The sequence below is a fragment of the Lineus longissimus genome, chromosome 18, assembly GCF_910592395.1.
Source record: "Lineus longissimus chromosome 18, tnLinLong1.2, whole genome shotgun sequence".
In the NCBI taxonomy this organism is placed as follows: domain Eukaryota; kingdom Metazoa; phylum Nemertea; class Pilidiophora; order Heteronemertea; family Lineidae; genus Lineus; species Lineus longissimus.
The window spans coordinates 12,441,776-12,465,750 of NC_088325.1; the positions used below are offsets into that span (position 1 = coordinate 12,441,776).

General features: G+C 40.2%; 1 protein-coding gene across 1 annotated transcript in view; it reads right to left on the minus strand.

Annotated features, from left to right (window-relative positions):
• Nucleotides 1–23,975, minus strand: part of LOC135502063 (uncharacterized) — a 149,934-nt gene that overhangs the window by 34,100 nt on the left and 91,859 nt on the right. The window contains exons 3-7 of the mRNA XM_064794547.1: nt 5,744–6,013; nt 5,156–5,443; nt 4,283–4,567; nt 3,773–3,888; nt 3,256–3,409 (exon numbers count right to left, since the gene is read on the minus strand). Coding sequence (XP_064650617.1) covers nt 3,256–3,409; nt 3,773–3,888; nt 4,283–4,567; nt 5,156–5,443; nt 5,744–6,013 — 1,113 coding nt within the window. The remainder of the gene's footprint in view (nt 1–3,255; nt 3,410–3,772; nt 3,889–4,282; nt 4,568–5,155; nt 5,444–5,743; nt 6,014–23,975) is intronic.

Consider the following 23,975-nt stretch of genomic DNA (forward strand, 5'->3'; position numbering starts at 1 on the left):
AGCACACAAGGTCAGTCTTTATCGATTCTAGATACAATGTCACATGATAAGATGTAACGTCACTGCAACATTTGTCAGGCTGGATGTGTTGCTTGGCATCTTATTTTTCTAGCTGCTGTGCTTTTTTGGACCCAAAGGCAAATATACAAGAAATATCTGATGGCTTCAGAAGAAATCTTTCCATTCACAATGAATCTGATGGCAGCTGTGTTTCTCAAGGAAAGTGCATTAGATGCAATCACAAATTTTCAGCTTGTGTAAACTGTCTTGTCAAACAATGTCAAAGGAAGAGCAGAAATATAAAGGCATCAGATATAAAGCTTTATTCTTGTCTTCAAAAAAAGCAAATTCTATTGATGGACACTGTAAAATGAACAGAGAAATGTCAAAAGAAGGGTGTGATTTGTTGGTTTTTATCATCAAAAGGCTTCAAGATGTACATGTATGTTGCTTTCATTGCTCACCCAGGCCGGGAGGAAGAAACAAGTCATCTTTGTAGCCCACTGGCCTACCTTTTTGGGTTGATGGATATCACTGCCATGTTATGCAGGGGAGGGGGTAAGGGGCTCACCCAGATCAGACGTCTCCGAAAATATCTTTTTCATGCAGATTAGGCCTCCATTGGGTTGAAAATTGGTGCTAAATCTTCAAACTAAGACAAATGTCCACTTGTGAATCAGTCAAACTGGACAAATTCACTCGAACCACTCTGCCACTCAAACGGTGAATCACCTAACTGAATTTCTGCCAATTTCCAAATTAAGAAAACTCACGACAGACCATTATACAACACTCAATTGGAACACTGAAAACCTTTCTTTGGCCATAGCGTAACTCTGCCACTAAGAACCGTAAGACATGAGTAGCAAAATTATATTGTTGTGCTGATATTAAATTGCGATAAGAAGAGAGCTGATGATGCACTATTATGCAACAAATATCATAGCCCTATCGAACCGTTCTTTCAATATAACACAACTCTGCCACTCAAAATCGTAAAACGACTGAATTACGTCAATACAAAATGTCTTAATGAAGAAGTAGCAGTAACTATTGACGAAAGCGACAGCAAGTCTCCTAATCCAATTTCAAAGCGTCGCCATAACACGCTAAAACCCGATGATTCAAGGTATTATGTAACAAATGACATCACGCTGACATGAATGAATCATGGGAAATACGCTACGAGGTAATTGACGTTCAGGATTCGATTTCTACTGCGGGAGCGCTGGGTGGGCTAGTCGTGGCTATTCAATGCATTGCTAATGGTTAGAGTATTCTGTGTAATAGCTAGAAGCTGGTGCTGTGCGTTAAAAGATGGGAAGTGAGGATATGAAAAGAGTTATGACTGCCAACAAAAAAAGATCATTTCTTAATCAATGTAGCTTTATGCACCACTTGAAACCAGGTAGCGGCAAAGCTTTTTGTTGGATTGGCTGAAAACACCTCCAAGAGGATGTACATTTCTTTTGGAAGATCCCATACAGCATACCAATGACTCCAGACTGGCCTAAAATGCCATGAGAAACTGGATTTCAAAATTTTGTGTGGCCCCCTTGCAAGCATGTACCTATGGTCAGCACCAGTGTTGGATCAGTTGGTAACAGCCCTCCCCCCCTCCGCCCCCCGGAAAACTCCTGCATCCGCCTCGAATTGAGGGATACAACGCCCATCAAATGGAGATACAGTTTATACTGACTTTTGTACCTTCATAAATTTTCTAAAGAAGTATGCTGTAAATAAGGGGTTAACGAACACAGCGAGGAACAAATAGGGATATTGTAAGACGATAACCTGGCCATTACAGGGATACATCCGAGAAAGGAAAGTGGTCATATATTGTCTTACCAGAAATGTACAGAAACAATGGAGACTTGGAAAGAACTGCCTGAAGGTACCCCACATCAATATGATATTGAAAAGACTAGGCCTCGACATCCTAATCTGTTTCACCTTAGGGGTTACAGAGAGAATTACGAACAATAAATAAAGCGATATTGGGTACACTGATAGATGAAAACAAAGAAACAGGTCTATTGGCTTACAAGGAGGTTGCAGAAGTCAACAATGAAATGTGCACCTCTTCCTACAATATTGCTAATTCTTTTTCTACCGCATCCGGTATTTATCTGCTAAAGGCCTATCAAATGTAAAAAATTGTTTAGTTGGTCTAACAGAACCGAGACGATTTCGCAGGAACAATACCATGCCCTACTTAGCCTCAGTCAATATCAAAGCATCTGTCAATCAGAGATACTTCCTTGTTTACGTGTGAAGTTACCGATAAGCTCTTCTTAATATTGTGTCCAAGTCGCATCTGTTGTTGATGGAACAAGGTGTCAAGACCCGACTTAAGGGCGTGGCATCCACTTACACTCACGAGCATGATCCCCAGTGGACCCTGGCCAGGTTATCGTCTTACTCGATTGAATCAGTAGCTAACGTCCCTTGTGACTCTACCAAAGGCGATTGTCCTTGTAGAGAGTTCCAAAACACACCAGATCTTGCTAATTAGGGAAGGTAACTCAGACAGTAGGAACTGAGGTCTTTTAACCCTCTTGTGATGGAATTAGCTTAAAAATGTCCCAAGGGGTCTTATGTTTAACAGCAGACAAGCAAATCGGATATATGTACTCAATGAGTTGACAGAGGATCAGAGTAAGCTACGTTGGAAATAAGAGTGGTAGCACAAAGCTCTTCGAACCATCTTGTGATATAATCTAGCTCGAAAGTGTCCTGAGCGTTTAAGGATTCAACCCTAGACAAGCACATCGGATCTAGGTACTCAGAGGATGTGAGATCAGACAGAAGAAATAGACAAGGGAGAGGCATCTTGACCATGTTGACCCTCAATGTTTTGATATTTCATTTGTTCAGTTACATTTTCTTACTCCAAGTTACTGCAGGCAAGAAATTATTGTTACAGTGTCACTTACATTGCCATGGCAACTCAAAAGTTTCACAACTGACACCAACATTGTACAGTAAGTTCCTGAAGGAATGGACATATATCAACAACAACTAAGACAAGAGTCACAAGAAATGTGGAAAATATTTTTGACATGCCTGCAAGACTTTCAAAATATGTACGAACAGTTTGGCCAGTAAAGATAAAGAACTGTTTCTTGGCAAACAGTTTTCAGAAAAGTGGAGATAAATATTTTTTTTCAGCGCAGAAGCAGCCTGAATCAAATAGGGTAGGGACTAAAAATTTATAAAAATTTGTACTTGGCCTTATAAAAAATCGGTACTTACATTCTATGATGAGAGTAGTGCTTGTTATGATGCTTGTGACGATGTTGTTGGCGACGCATTCGTACGAGCCATGATCTGCCTTGATTAAATCCAATATTGTCAGGTCACCCTCCTTTTGGAGCAACCGCTTGGAGTCGGGCATTTTACCTTTTGCCTGAAAAGGAACAGTGAGAAGATGGATTTAATCATTCTCAAGTTCGATTCATGTTTAACTGTTGTGATATGTGCAATGGACTGTAGTACATTGGAACCTTGGTTTGATCTGATTCACTGCTTGGCCACCAGGGGGCCAAATCTGAAAACCTTAAGAATGTGATTATTGCACTGTTAGTAGGACACTCTCTCCATTAGGGACAGTGATTTTTGTTGCAAATGGGTCATTTCTTTACAACTAGACCTCTGTAATCAGGACACCTCGCCAGTAAGGACAGCAATCTGTCCAAATGTTGTTCCCAACAGAGAGGTTTGACAGTATAAGTGGTTTTCAATCGATTGTTGATTGCATCTTTCCACCTACCTTCCTCCAAGTGATTTCCGGCTTGGGATCACCACTAGCTGCACATGGTAATATTACGGACTGGTTTGGCAGTTTTTGATAAAACTCATCTGGACGTTTAGTGAAATAAGGAGGATCTGAAAGTTCGAAAGAAAAACGCTTGGATATACAGAAGAATCATGTTACAAAACATTTTTGTTTTGAACAGGTTCTTTGTAAAAGCCCTCACAGACCTGTACTGTTGACATTTTCACTTATGCTCATTTTACAAATAAATGATGAGGATTTCAATGATAGAATTTCACCTGCACGCAAAGTTAAAAGTTTTATTTGAAATTTTTTTTTTTCAAATGAAAACACAAGTATGCTCTCCTAGCTTTTGTTCCACATGAGTTTGAAGATATATCTTTTAGAGCATGCCTTTGAAGATGTATCTTCTGTACATGTGTTTGATATGCATCTTTCAGATTCATTCACCATTGGTTCACAGAACAAATATTTGAAATACTCAAACAGTCAAAAGTAACCAACCTTTTACAAAAACCTGTACAACTGGAGACGTATTCCCCGTGCCCAGCACACTGTATGGAGTACATGTGTACCGCCCTGCGTCTCCTTCCTCTACAGCACTGAATATTAGTGTCCAATTAGAATCAATCGCCAGCTTCTGGCTGGTCATGACATTAACACCATGATTGTTTTTAGTCCAGAGGACTTGTGTAACCGGCGGGTTTGCATCGACGGGGCATCTGATCTCGCCGCGCATCCCTTTTGGAAGATATAGAAAGGCAGGCATGGACAGTACACGTGGCACATCTGAAACAAAAGAGGAACGTATGAGATAATGTAAGAGGAGCCTGATCATTTCAGACAAACCACATATCTTTATTTCAGCCCCAAGCTGTGTGGGCAGATCGCATTTAAAATCGTTCGAAAAACTGTTTTCAACAGGCTGAATTTTTGTGAAAAGTGATTGATATGGCGTAATAGATCATCTTGTGATGCCACCTGTAAAAGGTGACCCCCATCTACCCAAGCGTTTTTTTGTGGGAACCCAACGAAACCATGATAGTAGACATATGCGATTTGATATATGGAAAGATGTTTCTGGGTGGTTATAAACACACCCTGATTATCATGTTCCACCACAGTGTGGACACAGGAAATCTATGGTTGGCGAATATCAAGTGCGGTCCCAATAACACAGTTTGCACCACATGGGCTGAAGGACAATGCAACTCAACCAACATGCCAAAGGCGTTTTGAAATATGTAGACATTATTAGGATTGTGAAAAAAGTTGATTGGTTAAACCGGATAGGTTCTAGCTGACAGAAGACGTATTTGTTGGCATTATAGGAAAATAGGTCGACAGCTGGGTATTTTTCGAGAAGTAAGTACTTACAAGTTACATTTAAGTATCCTTGAGCCTCCGGTGCCATACCCATGCCATTAGTTGGTCGGCATTTATACCAGCCTGAATCGGTTTTCGTCAACATGGAGATGAGGAGTCCACCATCTGCATAGATCGTAGTTCTTGATAATAAATTATCTAAAAGTTGTATATCTACATTATCCTTGAACCATCGGTACGTTATATTGCTAGGAAACGCCTCAGACTTGCACGAGAATTTTATCCGCTGGCCCTCGCGTGCTGAAGCATTTTTTGGCCGTTCAACTATGTATGTCCCACCTGCAATGAATCAGAGAAGCACTATTTGAGTAGACTATGAGTTGGAGTTAGATACGAAAATCTTACAATACCTTAGTAGAAATGGGGCCAGTTACAAATGACACACACAAAAGGGTAGTAAGTCATGTTATCCATCATCATCATCATCATCATCATCATCATCATCATCATCATCATCATCATCATCATCATCATCATCATCATCATCATCATCATCATCATCATCATCATCATCATCATCATCATCATCATCTAACTTTGGCTTTGTGACCACTTGCTCAAACACGACCTTGACCTTACCTTCAATTATAACCTTTATCGTATGCGTCGCCTCCCCGACGATATTTTCAAAATGGCAGGCGTAGACCCCACCATCCTCAATTTGTAAATCCTTTAAGAAAACTCTATTCCGGTTGATTCTTATTCGATCAGTTTCCTGGAGCTCTTTCCCGTTTTTCTTCCATATCAAGATCGGGTTTGGGGTGCCTGTTGATTCACAGTATATTGTGATGGTGGTCCCAACGTGTTGCTGCATCAGGCTTGGCGAGGCTTGAGTGATTTCGGGTGCAGCTGAAAAATACAAGGAAAAGAAACCATATGAATCTGACCCTTTTTGTATCACCACGAACCGCCATAAGTCCAAAACTGGAAAAAAAATTCAAAGTCAAACATTTTCTGGGACTGATGATGTTTCTTCATTTTCGAGCAGAAAAAAAAAGTGAAAAAATATTTGGACTTAGAAATTTGTTCATTCTCCACAGTTAAAGAAATGAAGAAACATCATCGAATTTCTAAGTCATTTTCACAAGCAGCAGTTACCAAGCTACAGACAGGTCGGACAGCCAAACGAAATTAAAAAGTTAAATGAATTATAAAGAAATTGACAAGTCCGTCTCTCTCAAAGCATGATATCATGGTAAACCCATTACCTGACAGTGTCGCTAATATACTTATCCTTTCAAAAGAAAATTAAAGTGCTATCGCAGGAACTTGTTACAGTTGTTTCAAAGAGCCACCTTAAAGTAAAGGAAGTCGGATTCTAATTGGCTTTCGCTGTTGCTAAAAGCAGGTGATGTATGTTTGAAATTAAGATGTGGGTTTGCAACAATTTTGCTGGTTGTTGCAAGAGATTATTAATATCGTTAGTCTGTGGAAGTAAAAACCATAGTCGGTTTATTTCCTTGACGTCAGTATATTGCTTTCTTTGATTCCAGGTGCATTTGACTGAATAAGTCTGCTTGATACGTTGTGTGTGCCTGCTGTCTGTGAATTTTTCAAACTGAAGCAAATACGCTCCAAGTTACTCAGTAAACTGCTCCTTCTGTACTTGGCGTAGTCATGTGATAAACCAATGATCAAATAATATTGTCAAAGGTGTTTCTGTTAAAGCGATAATACAGACAGGGCTGTATGCAAAAGGGGGAGATGATTACGCAGAGAGAAGTGACTTGTCACAGCTAACATGCTAAACCAGGCACATGTTTCTCTAAGCTTGGCAGGTTGAGATGGCTGGTTGTTCATTTCACTGTTGTCAGCCTGTGTGGATTGCAATTTTGGTCCACTAACTCCTTGTGTCATTTAAGCTCATCTTCTGTGCGACATTCGCCTGTTTTTGCTGTGACTGGCCACAGATGGGCAACCCATGGATAACAGGGTTACAACAACTCACGGAGATATGAAACTCGAGTACCCTATCATAGCAGACAAGTCGATTTCTGCCAATTACGTAAACCAGGGATTCACATAAAACTCACAGAAAAAAGATGATCTACAATAACATCATTGGTCATCAACCAGAATTTTTTTGAAATGAACTATTGATAAGAATTTTCAAGACTGGTCAGCTTACATACTATTATGCAATAATTGACAAAAAGTTTAATCTGAAAGTGTTAGGTGAACAGCCAATCTGCTAAACCTTGTAACAAATTATTTCGAAATCAATCTGCAGTGATATTAACATTGCAGTGCAGTCTTCATCTTCTTCTTTCCGCAACGTTGCGACCTAGGTCGTCATCAGTGCGATCATTTGCAGTGCAGTAATAATTCTAATTTCTTACGTGCAAACAAGGCGCCATTTTCATGCTTCATTTGCCAAATTAATTGGCGCCGTCTCGGAGAGCAAATCAATAAAGCCTCTATCGCTCGCCGCAGCAAAGTAATCAGTAACATATGGATTTCTGGGTAGAAAAGTAGCGAAATAAGAAAATGAGATTGTCAGCGAAGATGTGATGCTGCTGATAAGCTTTCTGTGTTTATATGTTAATCCTGATCAGCTGTTATCTTACTGGTACTGTCAAGAATAGACAAAGGCGAGTCTTGGTGAATAGTTTAGGCTTTTAGGCCCCAGGCAGTTATCAATACCATTAGAACGTTGAATCTGTCTATTGGATGAAAATTTACTGGAGACAAAAGTTTCACTACTGTCCACAATGGCTTCTTCAGGACTGAGGTTGTCCTTGTCCCATCTCGAGAAGACTGATGGCTTTGGTTTCAACTTATTGCACACCTGGCACCAGGTCATGAGAACAATCCCATCTCTCTCCTCTCAAACAGTTGCGAGATCGGACAAGTGAGTCTGCTAAATCACTTGCAATATCTAACCTATATCTTGAAAGCCACGAAGGCCACTGGCAGCCAACCAAACAGCCAAGAAAACCATCTGATTCGCTCAATGGTCATTGGATGGCATGTCATGATCAATTGTCATCAAGCCTGTTTCAGTTTTACTACTACTGTTTAACTTTTTCTGCACCACACTCTTGGAAACGATGGTCGCGAATCAGTTAGTCTTATCACTGCCAGGTGGCTCATAAACATATAGCTCACAAATCAATCAGTCCTTTAATTAAAATTGTCAGGTGGCCAATATATTGAACCTCCTTCAGTCCGAGCCATAACTAAAAGCCATTGAGGCGTCCAAAGCATGAGACAAGGTCGTCTCCACTTGATCTTGTTGACAGCGACCACACAATCTGTTGACATGGGCACATCGGGCAGGGTCAGAGATATTTAGATTCCTCTTGTGGCTGGTCAAACAAGATGCTGCTAAAGCTAGGTTGGATAAGTCAGATAAGACAATTTGACACATTATGGCTACTGACTTCATTAAAAGCCGTAGTAGACCACTTCTCGATGCCACCAGTGGTATCATGACTGAAAAAACTGCCACAATTCTTCGCATTCTCCGAGTGTCTTGTAGTCCAACATAATTAGTTTTTCAGAAAGTTAACTTGTGGTCCATAAAATGGCACCTTCCTTTGGTCAACAAAAGCCATCAAAATGCCACTTAAAACCAAAGGACAGCCTCATCTCAACACTTGATCTTGTTGACAGTGACCACAGGATCTGTTGACATAGGGACATCAGGAGGGATAGGTGGTGTTTGGAAACCTCTTGTGACTGATCCAATAAGATAGTGCTAAGGCGAGGTTGACATCAGATAAGACCTTTCCACACATTATAGCTACTGAATGAACGAAAGGTCTCTAAGCAAGATCAGAATGCATTTCATCAATGCGCGTCAGAGTCTTTTGTGTACTCTCAGCATCAGTATCTAGTATCTGTGTTTCAAATTGACTGTAAAACAGCTGCAGCAATAAACTAGGAAGGAAAAGAGGGAAAGTTGTTACCAGCCTGTGTTAAATTCACCCAGTACTATTTAGCAACAAAGCACAACCAAGACTTGACAGGAATATTCCCAAGTCAAAGCTGGCAACGTCATTACTTCATAGCATACGTACAGGAAACATTTTGAAGAAAGCTTCTATCTTGAAATGAATATTGCCCAGATATGAAGACAATTTCGCTACAGAGTCCTCTAAGATTAAGACCACATTCTTAATGAATGAAACTATCAGCTGTCTTATTATCATGACCCTCCTCAAGAGTTCACCGCAGTATCCATTTCCCACCATGAGATGAAGGAAGATAGGAGCATCAGGAAGGTAACTGAGCGGATGGAGTACGACAAGCAGATCCCATGAAGGGCTTCGTCTCATGTTCTATAACAATAGACGGGGACGAGCGATGCATTTTGAGTGCAGGTGAAGATTACAAGGAGACATACACTCACTAGGCAATGAATTAGGTACAGAAGGACAGAGGTTTCAAATTGCCGCGACAGTATTGAGCACCCTTTGTTCAGCCTGCACGATGGAGCGGAAATTGAAGACAAGACAAGACTTAAGAGGTTTGTCAACAATAACTTTACCCCCCTATCTTCTGTATTCTACAACCATTAATGGTCATAGGAGTTGGATTTTGAGTTCGAGGGCCGGGAAGATAACGAGACACTCAGATGACATTGACAAGGCACCTAAGGGATGGAAGTTTCAAATTTCCCCATCGCTATCAAGGGCTATTTTGTTTTTGACATGATCGAGTGGCAGCGAGACAAGGCCAGCCACAACAGCAAAGGCAACAGTTAAAGATCGAACAGAATCCTCCTTGAGCTATGACCGCAGACTCCATTTACGACATTCGATGATCAAAGAAGCCATCAGACAAAATGTCAGAATGAAGAAGGAAGTCTCCAGGAGAGACAAAGGGGTCTGATCTTCCAGGGGAGTGATCTCATGTTCTGGACCCATCGAGAACAAGTGTTGCTCTTTCTGACTCAAGGATGGGACTAGCTCCAATGTTTGGCATTGTTCTAGAGGGGGATTCTTTATTCACAAGGTGGTTCCAAGGGGTTGAACATTTGGTTGGCATAACTATTGGCAAGGTTATTAATGTCCTACACCTATGGAAGTAATACAAGATAATCGTCCTCCAGGAGCGGGGGACAGAAGACTCCATTAGTTCTGCGTTATAATCAAAGAAGCCATCATAGTAAAGGCAAGAAGTCCCAGGCCGATAGACAAAGAGGAGCTGAGCGTATGGGGGAGTGACCTCAAGTTGCAGAACCATCAAGTTTTGCTCTTTCAGATATGAATAGAAACGAATAAGAAGTTGTTCGGTCTCATCTTCCTGACCCATCAAGATTTAGAAGAGCTGTTTTACATGTAAGGAAGAAGGGCACTGTGCTGGCAATTGTTCCGGAGAATTTAGAAAGTGCCACAGCTCAGCAAGACTATTGGAAAGGAATTAGTGAACGCCGTGGACTTATGTCTGTAATCATGATGATCATTCTCCCGCAGCAGAATCCGTTCATGCTGTATTATGATCAAAGAAGCGATCAGAGTGAGGAATGGAGTCTTGGGCATGCATAGACAATGAGTTTCTATCTCTGTGAGGAGTGTTTTCTTCGAGCCCTATTGACAGTAAGCAGTTGGTACTTGCAAGGAGAAAACCATATCACTTCTGATATCACAAAGAAAGAAAGTAGGGCTGGTCTGCTGTCTGATCTCATACTCATGACCCATTAAGAGTAAGATTCAAGTCTGTTATCGGGGAAAGCACATCTCGAGTTAAGCACAACCTGCCATGTCTGTGAAGTATCATCCCGTGTTGTCGACAGGGTTTTAAGAATAATCAATTTATATGATTACATATTAAACTGAATGCAGCAAAGTAAGTTGTTTGAAACAGAGAAGCCTTTTCAAGATTACCAGACCCATAATTATAACCGCACCTAGCCCAGATATCAATCTTTGAAACCCAATCAAAGCCGCTCTTCTGACCAGGATTAAAACGCCCACAGACTATTGATTGCAAAGAGATAAGTCTACTAAGTATCAACTTTTAGGAAGCATTAAAGAAGAAAAGGTCATGACTGTCTACTTGTCCATGGGCAGTAATGCAAAGAAGTCTGATGATTCGATACAAAAATTTATATTTTGTGATATGTTTCAGTGGAGGTGCATTGGATTTCAAATGTGATGTCTCAACCGGGTGGCGGTCTGGTGTAGTGTATGGCATGACAAGTAAGAAGAAAGAAGTGATTTGTCTGTCTGTTGAGGTGTGAGGTGTTATGATGTTGTTTACAGGAATACCAAACATACAAATTATGTTTAACCAACAACATAAATACCCACTTGCATCTCCCAACACAACACTAGAATACTTCCTACTCGCAGCCTGGTCTCAAGGCGACCATTTATCTATTTCACCTCGCAATCCATGTACAACATTTCTTTCTAGGGGTGAGGCTGTAAAGCCACACCCCACTCAGGTAAGGCTATCTCCGCCATAAATCGTAGTCTAGACCACTCCAGGTCAGACTGGACTGCAATAGAGTAGATGACTTCTTAATAAGAGTCATCTGAAGGAGAGATCAAACAGGACCTATCGGTGAGGTGTCCTGATGGAACAGGATATTGATTCTGCTCTTGACCACAAGAGATGAAGAATTGCAATGATCGAGGAAGTATCTACAGCAGCTGGCCTCTTGTTCTTCAGCGTTCATGTTACAAAGAGCTTGTGCGTCTGACTGCAGTTTTATGCTCCTTATCGTAACAGCGTATTGTAAACACAGAAATGTCTGTGTACCTGATATTTTCAAATCTTTCATTCAAGTCATCCTTAATAGCGATGAGTAAAATAATAGACTGTTTCTGAAAAAGACAGCATACAGACTATAATCACACAACCTGGTACAACAATACAAAATAAAGTAGTTGGCAACAGGATTGTCTCATTATAAATGATGTTCCATACTACTCCAAAAACTAATTGCCAGTCTAATATTCCTCCGTTGAAAGCGGAAACGCTGCAACAGAGATTATAACAGGGCGATCATATTTCGTACAGAGCGTTGATGTGTACATGGCCTAACACTGATTGGCTTTCTCTTAATTACTTCACTCTGTGTTTGAAACACAGATGACAATTTTTGTAGGATGGATTGTGTTGTGTTATTGTTTGGTGTTGTGGGCGTAGTAGCACGGGTGTAACTGATTGATCTCTAGGCTGTTTCGTTAAACGGGTGGGCTGTGAATTTATTGTTATTTTTGACGACAGGCAGTCAGTTCTTCACCACTAGTGCTGTATTCAGTAGCAACACTACACACGTTCGACGTCAACAAAAATCTATAGAGGACTGGTGTGATTGATTGCTTAACGTCAGGTCCTGAGAAAGGAGGCAGCTCTTCAAAGGAGGGGCGTCCTGCTGCATTTTTAGTGCAAGTTTATGAAAATCCTAGTCAATTTCAAAGACTTTTTTAGAATAGGGGGGCACGCCACCCCTCGCTAACATGCCTGGATTATTACCCGACAATAGTCATTGATAGTACTACATGCGGCCTCCCAAGATCCATATCTGCCTACGAGCAGGCACAGGAAAGAGATTCATGACGAAGAAATCCAAGAGGACTAGTTTCTGTTTACTTTCGACACCAAAAAAGACACTGGTGGACAGGTTATGAACTCAAACCTCATCACTTCAGCACCCAGAGCAAACCTACTGAATACTACTCATACATAAACAGAACGTTAACGTTTAATGTCTCCCAAGTGGTTACTGACAACACTCGTGATCGCCCGGAAATTTCATTTACGCCACGTAGACAAATGTGCCAAATGATCTGTCACATATCTGCATTGCCTAATGGTTCATACATCCATGGTAAGGAATGCAAAGTACCTTCTTGTTATCAGTAATAACTTTGTGTTCATCTCTGAAATGATAAACAGAAGTAAATCCTACCGAAATAATAGATAGGGCTACATGTAGGCCATGGAAAATTAACTTTTTTCCCGTTAAGGTTTTCTCAGTGATTTTTAGGTCACAAGATCATATTCTTTCAAATAAGCTTTGCAGCCACCCTGGATTTTATCTCTAATCCAAGATGGCCACCACAAAATCCAAAATGGCTGTTTAATCTCCTTATGTTGACCTGATATGAGTATCGGTCGCATATATCGATTCCTTCATCAGCAACATCAAATAAAAAAAAACGAAAAATAAATTTCTCTCATGGTTCAAAAAATGATTTAAGTCTATTGCTTGTTAATTAAACTCCAAAAATTTGGCATTTTGATCATACAGCAGCCAATTCGATGTAATGCGCTAGCTCATACATCACATTCCTGCACAAGCTAATGGTCCATATCAACGTGGTAAGGAATGCTAAACACCGTCTTGTTACTAGCAATACCTTTAATAGCTATGATCGTACCGTGATAATACCCTATAGCGCCCCGATGTAAGGCGCGACAAATGAGGCAAGACGTTAAGGTGTTGATGGATGGCGAAGAAATTGCTAACTGTTCTCGGCATATTTGCGCGTTCTTGATCAATGGTATGCATATGATACCAATGCGGGTCACTGGAGCCTCGAAGCAAACATACTCTAATATGATTGAGCTCAAGAAAGGAAAAATCAGGACACAGAATTGTGTTGGAGACAGATATGAATGTATAATTTATTCATGTAAACAGCATAGATTTGCTCTCATGTTTTTAAATTTAATGAATAATTCTGTAGGTTTGCACGTGACAGGGTGCACATCATGGTTGCCCTCTCTTGTTGACACTGGTGGATATATTCTGATATTTCAAAATGGTAGGGAGCCAATTGCATGAAATCGACAACAGTTGTGGGACTTTACAGCAGATGAAAATGCCAAGTTTCAGCAATTTTGCATGCAAAGAAGCGGAATGTACTGTACGGTATTGATTAGTATCCAAAACATTTTGCAAGTGGAACATTTTACAAGAACATATTTTCAAGACGAGAATAACATCTTGTCATTTGGCGTCGAGTATAGTATGCATTGTTTCCATAGAAACTAGTTGTTTACACCTTGGTGCAGAATATACCCCGAAGATACATCACCCGACAGATTGTTTTATATCAGAGTACAAAGGCATCGAAAATGCAATTTCACCAAACTTGATCATACAATATGCAGTGACAATGACTCTTACATCCGCTGTTGTAAAACCATATATTGGACAAATGTTGCAACTGTTGTCGCTCAAGTTGAAATACAATATTGCATTTTTGATAAATGACTTTTGACGGATTGGAATTGGTTATAAATATTCAGGAACTTGCACTACACTTTCAGACTACACGCATATGACAAACAAGGTAGTTTTGTTGCAGCAACCTATGATAACAGAACACTTGACATCTATCTCTACACGTAGTTTGCGGGGGTCATCACAGTGTGGTGGTTATCAATAGCAACGCACATACAAGACAAACGAGAGATGGTTGTCACAGCAACCTGCGATATTATTTCAAGTGACAAATATTTCTAGTCTGCAGTGGTTATCACAGGTTCCTTTATCAAGAATTTGTCACTGTGTTGACCTTCGATAAATACATCCAGCCGAGCGCCGACTGGTTATGCCCCAGAAAAGAAGTACTTTCCTTTTCATCATGAAAATAATCATCGTACATTGTAGGTCACAGCAACAAGAATCTCATGTTCATGGGTACTTAAGATGTGAAACAGGCCGGGAAGTCGACAAAAATATTATGTCGTACAAGTGTTGCAATCATTTGCACCATTGTTGAAGCAAATTTCTTGGGTTTGTTGAGGGTAAATACCATGTAAATGTCATCTGAAGTAGGAAATTTTGAAACTTTCTGGAAGATGTACGACAATTGTTACAATAATTTGCTCTGTAGCAATTATGTTTCCAGCCGCGGAAAGTTTGAAAGACATACTTCACTACTGGTGCAATATTTTGAATGAATTTCATTTTTTTAGATAACATACATATACGTGCCATCAATATGTAAATATCATTTGAAGTGAGATGTGGAAGATGTTTTGTCGTGATAATTTGCATCGATGTTGAAATAAATTTATTGCGTTGTTCAGGGTAAATACCATATTTATTGCCGATGGTTTGCAGTACTGTTATACTATTTTTCCCAACACGAGGCAGAGAGTTTTGAAACTAACTTTAAAGACCAGTTGTCATTAAAGCTGACACGCATAAATAAAAACACCAGAGGCCAAGTTAGAAAGGAAAAAAAACACAAAAAAATGTAAAAACTTTTGGAAAAACAACTCGATCATTAGTATCGAGTGCAAAAAAGTGCATGGCGGAGTCGAGTTGAATGAAGTGGAATCAACTGGAAAGTGTTTTTCTTTATGGTAGAATTTCAGATAACTACATTACCTCCAACTCAAATATCAAACTACTCTGACCACCTTAGAAAAAGCTTTCAATAGAACATGTAGCGTGTTGGTAGCGTAAAGGAAAGTGTCTCGCTTGTGAATATTATCACAATTATCTGATGTCTATTACCCGAGGGTGAATCTAATTAAATTGACACATTCGCCTGGTTCAAAATTGGCTTGAAGGTAAAAATATCTCATGCTTTCAACACACTTGTATTCTAAGGTATGATAATGCTTTTTCCTTCAAAGATAGGAATATGTGTCGAGGCGATAGGAATGGACAATGACCCGAGTTTTCAAATTTCAGTGTTGTGTGACGTCATGTTTGACATCAGAGGTCGTTACCTTCATTGTAATGTGTATGACCTTAGCCGCAAAGTCACCCAACACTCGATTTGTCATGTGATAAGTGATGATAAGTTTACTAGTCTCGCAAAAGTGAATTTTTGGCATTGTGAGCGCTCTCATCTGCCCCAGAACGAAAGAGGCAAGTTCTGTATTCCAAGTAATTTATCACAATCAGACAAACAGGACTGGCTTCCCAGGCTCCAATTGAGTGAATGGTTGAGAGACAGCAGATGAAGACTCGGGGCCAATTAGGCCACGTATAATTGCCTTGGGGTGCCATGGGGCCTGCCTGTTATGCGTTAATGGTATAGCATGATCAAAAATCATATTTCATGGGTAATTTCCACCATATATTTCTTGAATACCGAATGACCTATTCTGGTAAAGAGCGCATGGCTTCTCCATGAAGCTAACTTACTTGGATCATAAAACAATATGTTGTCACTATCAAATTCGATCATTGGAAAACTTCTTCTTCTTCAGTGTTTGTCTTTGCTTGAAGGTGCTATTCTCCAGGGAATATTCCTCCGAGCGAATAGGGTTTATTGGCCTAGTGACCCCGTCTTCAGCCAGAGGTAGAGTCCGACGCAAGCTACTCATGTTTCTAACTTGGCTGGGTCTCATGCTTGCTCTGGCATAGACACCAGATACAAGGAGCCTCGGTTTTAAGTCACATTGAAGGAGTGTGAAGAGCCAGGAATTTTAGATCCTTGAAAGCCACCCGGTTCATCCAAAAATACAATCTTGATCAGTTCTTCCCGGGATTGCACCCAGGCCGCATACCGTTTCAAACTGTCTCACTGTCAGGTTGATCTGTGTGGTTTTGACCATCAACCAACTTCAGCTCCAAGTGCATAAGGGTCACGCAATATGAATGTTTGAGGTTGAACATAAAGATACCATCTCCTGTTGGTCATGAGATACTTCATATTCACAAAGGTCAGAACCACAAGCAGATTTTTAAAAATAAATCATTACTCTTCCCTAAAAGCTGAGACGTCATATCAATTTTCACAATGGTCCATACCCTTGGGGCTCTTTGCCGGCCAATAATTCGCAACACTGCCGACCACATGGCATAACATCGCCCACCGTGCCCAGGGGATTGTGGGATATATTGCTGTATTTGGCAGTTGGTCCCATCAATTTTTCACAGTCTGTCTGGTGGGAGAAACACCAAAGGGCCGACACAAGAGGTCAGCTGATAAACTAGCAAGAGACATCCCTTGGACATGTTGGAATTGAAATATGGCGATTTGATACTGCAATGATAAGTTGTGGTTTCACAACAGTAACTTGATATTTCGCCCTGGAGTATCAGTTGCCCAACTAGCCGAGAATCGTGTGTATTCAAGCTAGGCACTCCAACTTACCAACTGGTCTGTCCTTGGGTGTCTATCTGGTAATAATTGCAATATTACATTGGATTCTGAGATAAGCTCGGTAAGTTGGAAGGCCTGCTTCGGTTTTCTTCAGGTTGGGGATGAATCTTTTGGGCTGGTACGGATTTGGCTACGACACAAAACCAATTTTATTCTAATTGAAACACTTTCCAAATGCAATCAGTGATACAACTGCGAACACAATTCAGATTACATATTGAAATTATTCAAGATAGGCAAGAACAAAGATGCCAGTGCAACCACTGCATACTGTATACAACATATTATTTCAAGTTCAAGTGAAATGGCTTTATTGAGAAGTAATAAGGAATGGAACTTGAGGGTTTTCTCAATCTGAAACTATTCTGTAGGAGGCTACAGAATTAGACGCCAGGCTCAATGAGGTATAAACCTCTACTTACTTATACAAATATGTCTGTTTCTATTGATTCAAACTAGAATATGTCAGGAGGGTCAGCTCCTTGAGAAGGTAACACTTTAACTCTCGGGCCTGGATTTACTATTGCTATTGCTGTCACCTTCCCTCTTTTTTTGGCAGAAGTTTTCCCAATATTGCTTCAGATATTTTAGACTTTTACCATCGAACCTTCCTTCCTTGGATTTTTACTCACCTGCAATAAACAAAAGAAGGAAATGATTAGCATCATTGGTACTAGTAAGGTAATTCATACTGATCAAAACGAAATAATAGGGCTCGACATAAGGCGACAAATACAGATAGTTTCTCAGAAGACTCGGCTGAAATCTGGAAGTATACAAAATATATTATGTGAAGAAATGACCCAAAAAGATGATACATACTGACTCATGGAGTGAACATCAGATCCAAACTGAAGTAAAATGGCTGTTGCTGTTATTTCATAAATATTTGAAAACTTAGCTTTTGTATACAAGTAGTGTTTTCACTGAGCTCATCCCAGAGTTATTAATCTTTCCAATGCGAAATCAAGTGTTATACACACATTGTTGAGAGGTTGAGTTCTTCATAACTTGGATCCTGCAGAAGCAGCTTAGACTGAGCGATTAGAATGGTTATGTGACAAGCATACCGCTTGTGTTGCCCATCGAGAAAATAAACGATGTGAAAGTCGATATAAAACTTATTGCGGTCTCCTGGAAATGTTGTTCCCATTTTTTGTCATAAGCATCTAGCTAGCTCTACAATATTGAGATCAGAAGGAGCATGGAGTAAACATACACTGGCAGAGAGCTTGCCATGGTCTTGCTTGAATGACATGCCAAGCCCTACATGCATGATGCCGAAAGAAACACCTCAGACGTGTCAGAGTTGAATGGCAGGAAAACTATAGACATGTCGGGGGTGAAAGATGCTACTAACACAGACGAGTTAGAGATGAAAGGCAGGAGTACCTCTGCCATGTCAATGAAAGGCGCAACTACTATAGATGTGCCAGACAGAGGTAAACGGCAACTTATCAAGTTTATACACCAAATGGTATAGTTAATGGGTGGCGTCAGAAAATTTGATTATATTAAATCCCTTTCATACTTTCATCTAACTGACCAAATTCAAAGGTACACATATAGTACCTTCCCGGATTTCATTCTATATTCGTGTCTCTATTCAAGACAGAGAAATGAAGGCGACGGGGTGAAGTGACATTTGAATTCCCAAATTCACATATTCACTATTCGACCACTCTCGAGATGTTGTACCAATATCATTTTGGAAGCATTTCTCCATATCGTGGAATAGTGAGTGACTCTTGGAGTGGAAACCGTATCAGTCATGTCCAATTGTTAATTCAAATTGTGGGGATGTGACATATAGGATTGGACTGTTGACTGGGAGTCAACATTGATTGGGATGTACTTCAAGGGTAGCCAGCTTTGGACACCTACACTCTTAGAAATAAAGGCTTTTGAGCTTCCAACACAATGAATATTCACCCCGTAGAGGTTTTTTTGTTAAAATGAAAAGTCCCAAATGGATTTTTATTTTCACTTCACTGAAAAACTTCTGTTGGCCGCATATTTGTGTTGGCTGAAAAACCATTCAAAGTTTTTCAAAAGCTGAAAAACCTTTATTTAAACCTTATTTCTAAGAGAGTATGATAAATCTACACCACCCCAGCTGGTCAGTATTCCTGCACTCGTGTCCATCTCCTCTTGAAAAGCGCCCCCTGTAGAAAAGCCAACCAACATGTCAATCAAGAACTGGAATTGCTCACTTCAACTAAACTAGCAGATGAATTGAAAAAAGATCCTGTGACAGAATTTGCATTTCGTGATCCAATCTAGCAGCAACTTTTCAATCCTCAAAGCCCTGGGGAGGAACTGAAGAGAAAAGAATGTTATCTGCTTCTCACATCTAATCTAACATATTGGGAAAATTTGACTCGGTGTTCTACTGAGCCAACTCCAGTAAAACCAGTATAGATTAGGACAACGCTTCGTCACCTTAAGTTACTCTCAGGTAACCACGGAAAGAGAAAGAAGAGGGTCTTCATCTTCTTCAACATGTCTTATAGAACAGGAAATTGACTGAGGGATGGCAAAATCTTTCAAGCTCAGCGATTAGTAAATCAGGTTGCCAGTGAACCAAAAGAGAGGTTAGCTCATGCACGCTGTCACTGCATCAGATCTTTTGGTTTAGTGTCTAAACCTTCAGCCAACCTAATCTCATGTTTCTTCCTTGATAATAGCACCATCAATTCAATCTGTTTCCGAATGACTCGGGTAAAAAATTAGCACAAAAACTGGTAATAAAAAAGGGAATACCGGTACCCCGTAACAGCGTATCGTCTTTTACACTCACATTTCTTACATAATGATAGTGCCATGAATTTAATCAGTTTTCAAATGACTCGGAAAAAGGCTTCGCACAAAATTTATAATCACTTCTAAAGAGGCAATACCAGCAACACCAAATCGTGCGAGAGCATTTAAAAACTCTTATCAGCCAAGTCAAAGGAATATCTTCTTTGCCTTTGTTAATATCATCAGCCAAAAAAGCTCCGGAAATTACAACTATATTAAGCACAGAGGCGAATTCCTTCATTAAACCTCTTTGCCTGCCATGTAAAATAGATCTTTCCATCCAGAGCAGGAAATTTTTTCAGTACGCGGCACTTGACAGCAAAAAGAAATCAAAATTCACAGTACCCAGCACTCGTGATTGCTACACTCGTTCCGCTGTGCATAATTAGCTCTGCTTAATTAACACTCATTCTGCTCGTTAGTGCGGTTCTGTTGATTGCAGGTTGTCAGATATCACCCGAGGCGGGGAAACGTAGACGGTGCCGATGCCGGCGGGAAACATTTGATATGGGCTATGATGGAACCTTCAAAGGACAGAAGCAGCGCAGATAAATACCACACTTTTAGAAGCGCATTTGTTCATTTAGTCACAAATGAAACTTTTTCATTACTCATTTTCTGATGGCCTTTCTATACAGTGCCTAAAACCTTCTCTGTATTTCGTACTCCAATGGAATTAATTAATAGTGCAAAATGACTAAATTGATCAGCTGAAAATTTGAGGTACTTTGGTGTGGCCAATGCCACAAGAACTCATCAAGAAGTTTCCAAAATACCGTGAAGACTTCACTTAAAGTATTGGTAATCTAAGAATGCCAAGTCTCACTCTCTCGTAACGCTAAAGGTTAATGTCGCTCTCAGGCCATCAACTACTGTATAGTTACGAGCAACTTAAAACCATTCTGCAGTTGACCAACATCTTGATATCATTCTGAAAGCTTCAAGGTATTATTCAATTGACAACAAAACAAAACTCAAGAAAGGCCAGATTCCGTTCTCAATAGGTTAATGATTCAAGTCACTTTCAGGCCATTGACTACGCAAGTCGCGAGCAATTTGAAAACGCTCCGCAGCTGACGTTGGAGCTCGTTAACGGTCATTTGAGAACATTAAGTCAAAACCCTTTGATTTATTTAATGACCTCTCAACACGCCACTATTCAATCTTCTTGATGATGCTGATCTCCGGTACAAGTACGAGGGCAACTTCTTACAATGACACCCTCCAGCATGTCTAGGGCTGGGTTGAGGAATTGATACCACACTATAGTGGAACCCCGGTCGGTGACCACCCCATTATGACGACCAAGAATCACTGGTCACGAATGGTTTCTTAAGTTCAAATATTTTTTTCACCCCTTTTTTTTTCTGCACAAAATGAAGAAACCTTGTCAGTCATTTTGCACCTAAATTTTAACAAGTTTGCACAAAACACACACAAACCAAACTCTTTAGATGTGGCTTGGTTCGTTGCAATTGAAGATGCGGTTCTTAATTGGTGAAACTCGAGTATTTTTTCTCTTCATTCTTATCACTGAGATTGCCTTTAATAGTCTTTTTGATCACTGGATCTTGTTCCCCAATCTGGAACGTGGATGTGGAATCATCCTTGGGGCATTGGCACAGTAAACAAATGACAAATCACGAATATTTGTCAAATTTGCTGAGTTACGATCTAACCTTGTTTACTATTGAACTGTGCATCCCTCTGATTGCCTGGTCGATAGGAAATCAAGGCTTAACCAGGTTACATCAAATTTCACTTAGGATTTCTGATCGGCTAGAATTGAGTTGGTATCGTTTGAACCTCAGGGTAATGTGGCATCTCTATTGAAAGATCTTTTACTCTGTATCTCATATTTCTGATCGGGTAGAATTGAGTTTGTACAGTATGTCTAAAGGTCTTTGGGTGCGGAGGTCTTTTATACAGTGTTTGATATTGTAATAGTTTTATTCCTCAAACAAGCGTGAATAGTTTTGATGTACAATGAGATAGGAAAGACCCCTTCTGGCAATTTCTTGAAACTCAATCTGACAAACGTTGCTCCGACCCTTAGTCTCTCTTTAACACTGTATCTCTGATTCTTTTGCAGGTTTCGTCATTTAGATCCTCACTGTATATCATAAGAGAAGGCATGAATAACACTGCTGTTATCTCCAATTTGGCCGTTCCAAACTCATCAAGACTACAGTATCTAAATACAAAACTGTCATTGTGATAGATATCCGTCAATATCTGATGCCTTCGACAACGTTGCGCCCATTTTGATAATGGCCAGTCTGACCTGCACAGCGAGATTAAGGCATTTACGGGTTGAAGAGTGTCTGGTCTATTGTCATCCTGGCATGACTTGGTTTACAGAATCAGTCAGAGTCGGAAAGTCTATTCTTCTTCTTCCTTAAAGTGATTCGGCTCTTATTGGGGCGTATTTTATCACATGGTCAATCCTTAACAACATAAGTATCTTCACACAGATGTACAGTCATTTCAAACACCTACCAATCAGCACTTTATTGTCAAGCAAAAATTTGCGGGAATTTGCCTTCTTAAGCATCGACCCAGGTCCAACACTCAACAGTTTCACACTACGGTTGTCAATTAAAATATCCACACACCAGACTCTAAAACGTCGTAATTTGTAACTCCAGGCCCCCTCATCAATTACACTCGCCGGGAACAGCAGGCTATCTGTGCACCAAACCGTACTATTTCCAGCTTAATTTACTTAAATATCGAGCAACAAGTCCATGAATTTTAATCAGTCCCCGCCAAATTTTTCTCCCCAGAGAAATAAAAGCTTGAATATTTTCTTCTGGTATTAAGTTTTATGTAAAATTTCTGATTTAGCGCTATTTGGGTTTTCAACGTTGCGATTCAAAGATTGCCATTGTTGTTCCAAGGAGCGTGAAATTAAAATGAGATTTTTTCCATCAGGTTTGAGGATTACTGGTTGTTTTCCTTGGTTGATGAGCAGCACTTCAAGGTGGCTCCCTTGATAAGGCAGTGCGTTGAAACTATACAGGGTGTTGCACAAGATATCACACATTTTTGTGTCACTTCTATTACACATGTTAGACTTGAGATGAGCTGGTTTCTGTGGGTGTCGATGTCTGTTCACTGGAAAACAAAGAACTGACTGCCACCCTTGAAATTGACATTCACTTCGTTTGAAAGAGTTCTAATTGCTTTAAAAATAGGGTTTCAGATTCTAGCCAAAATGATAGTGCCTATGGACAAACCATGATAATTGTACCATAGTTCAAAGCCATATGAGACATGCGGATTCATAAATATGATACTCACTGCTTTGTCCTCTTTGTCCGTGGGTTTGCCTTCCTCACCTAAGGGGCCAAACCCGATAATCAAATCAATGAACAAGGGATGGACCAGCTGACTCTCGTACATCGCCTGCTAGCGGGTCAACAGTGACCAGAATCATGTCACAGTTGCAGTTATACAAACCACTAGTATGTTTGAAAGCGGATATAAGTGCTGGTTTGGGAGTAGTTTAGAGGAATTTGAAGAAGGTTTGGCCTAATTTTGTGGTTGAGAATGACGCAAATATGTCCCCAGTACAATTATAGCCTCAGTGTGCCCTGATGTGAGCTGCCAGCTCTTTTCAACACTGTAGAGGCTATAACTGTACTTCTCTACAGTTATAGCCTCTACAACCCTTCTCTACAGTTATAGCCTCTACAACCCTTTTCTAAGAGTTGGTCATCAAAGTGCCCTAGAGCCATACACTTCAAGATGCACTTCAGCAGCCTCCAGATGCATAATTCAGTGTATAATCGTAATGAAAAATTCCCAGGAGGGGTGCAGTGATATTGCCTGAGGATATGTCTTTTGTGCGTCCAAGATGGAAATTTCGGCAGCCTAGGGCAATACAATTCTTATTGAATAAGTCGATGACAACCATAGAAATATTTCTTGCCTCTTTTTACATCTCATCATGTTATTATATGATCTCACTT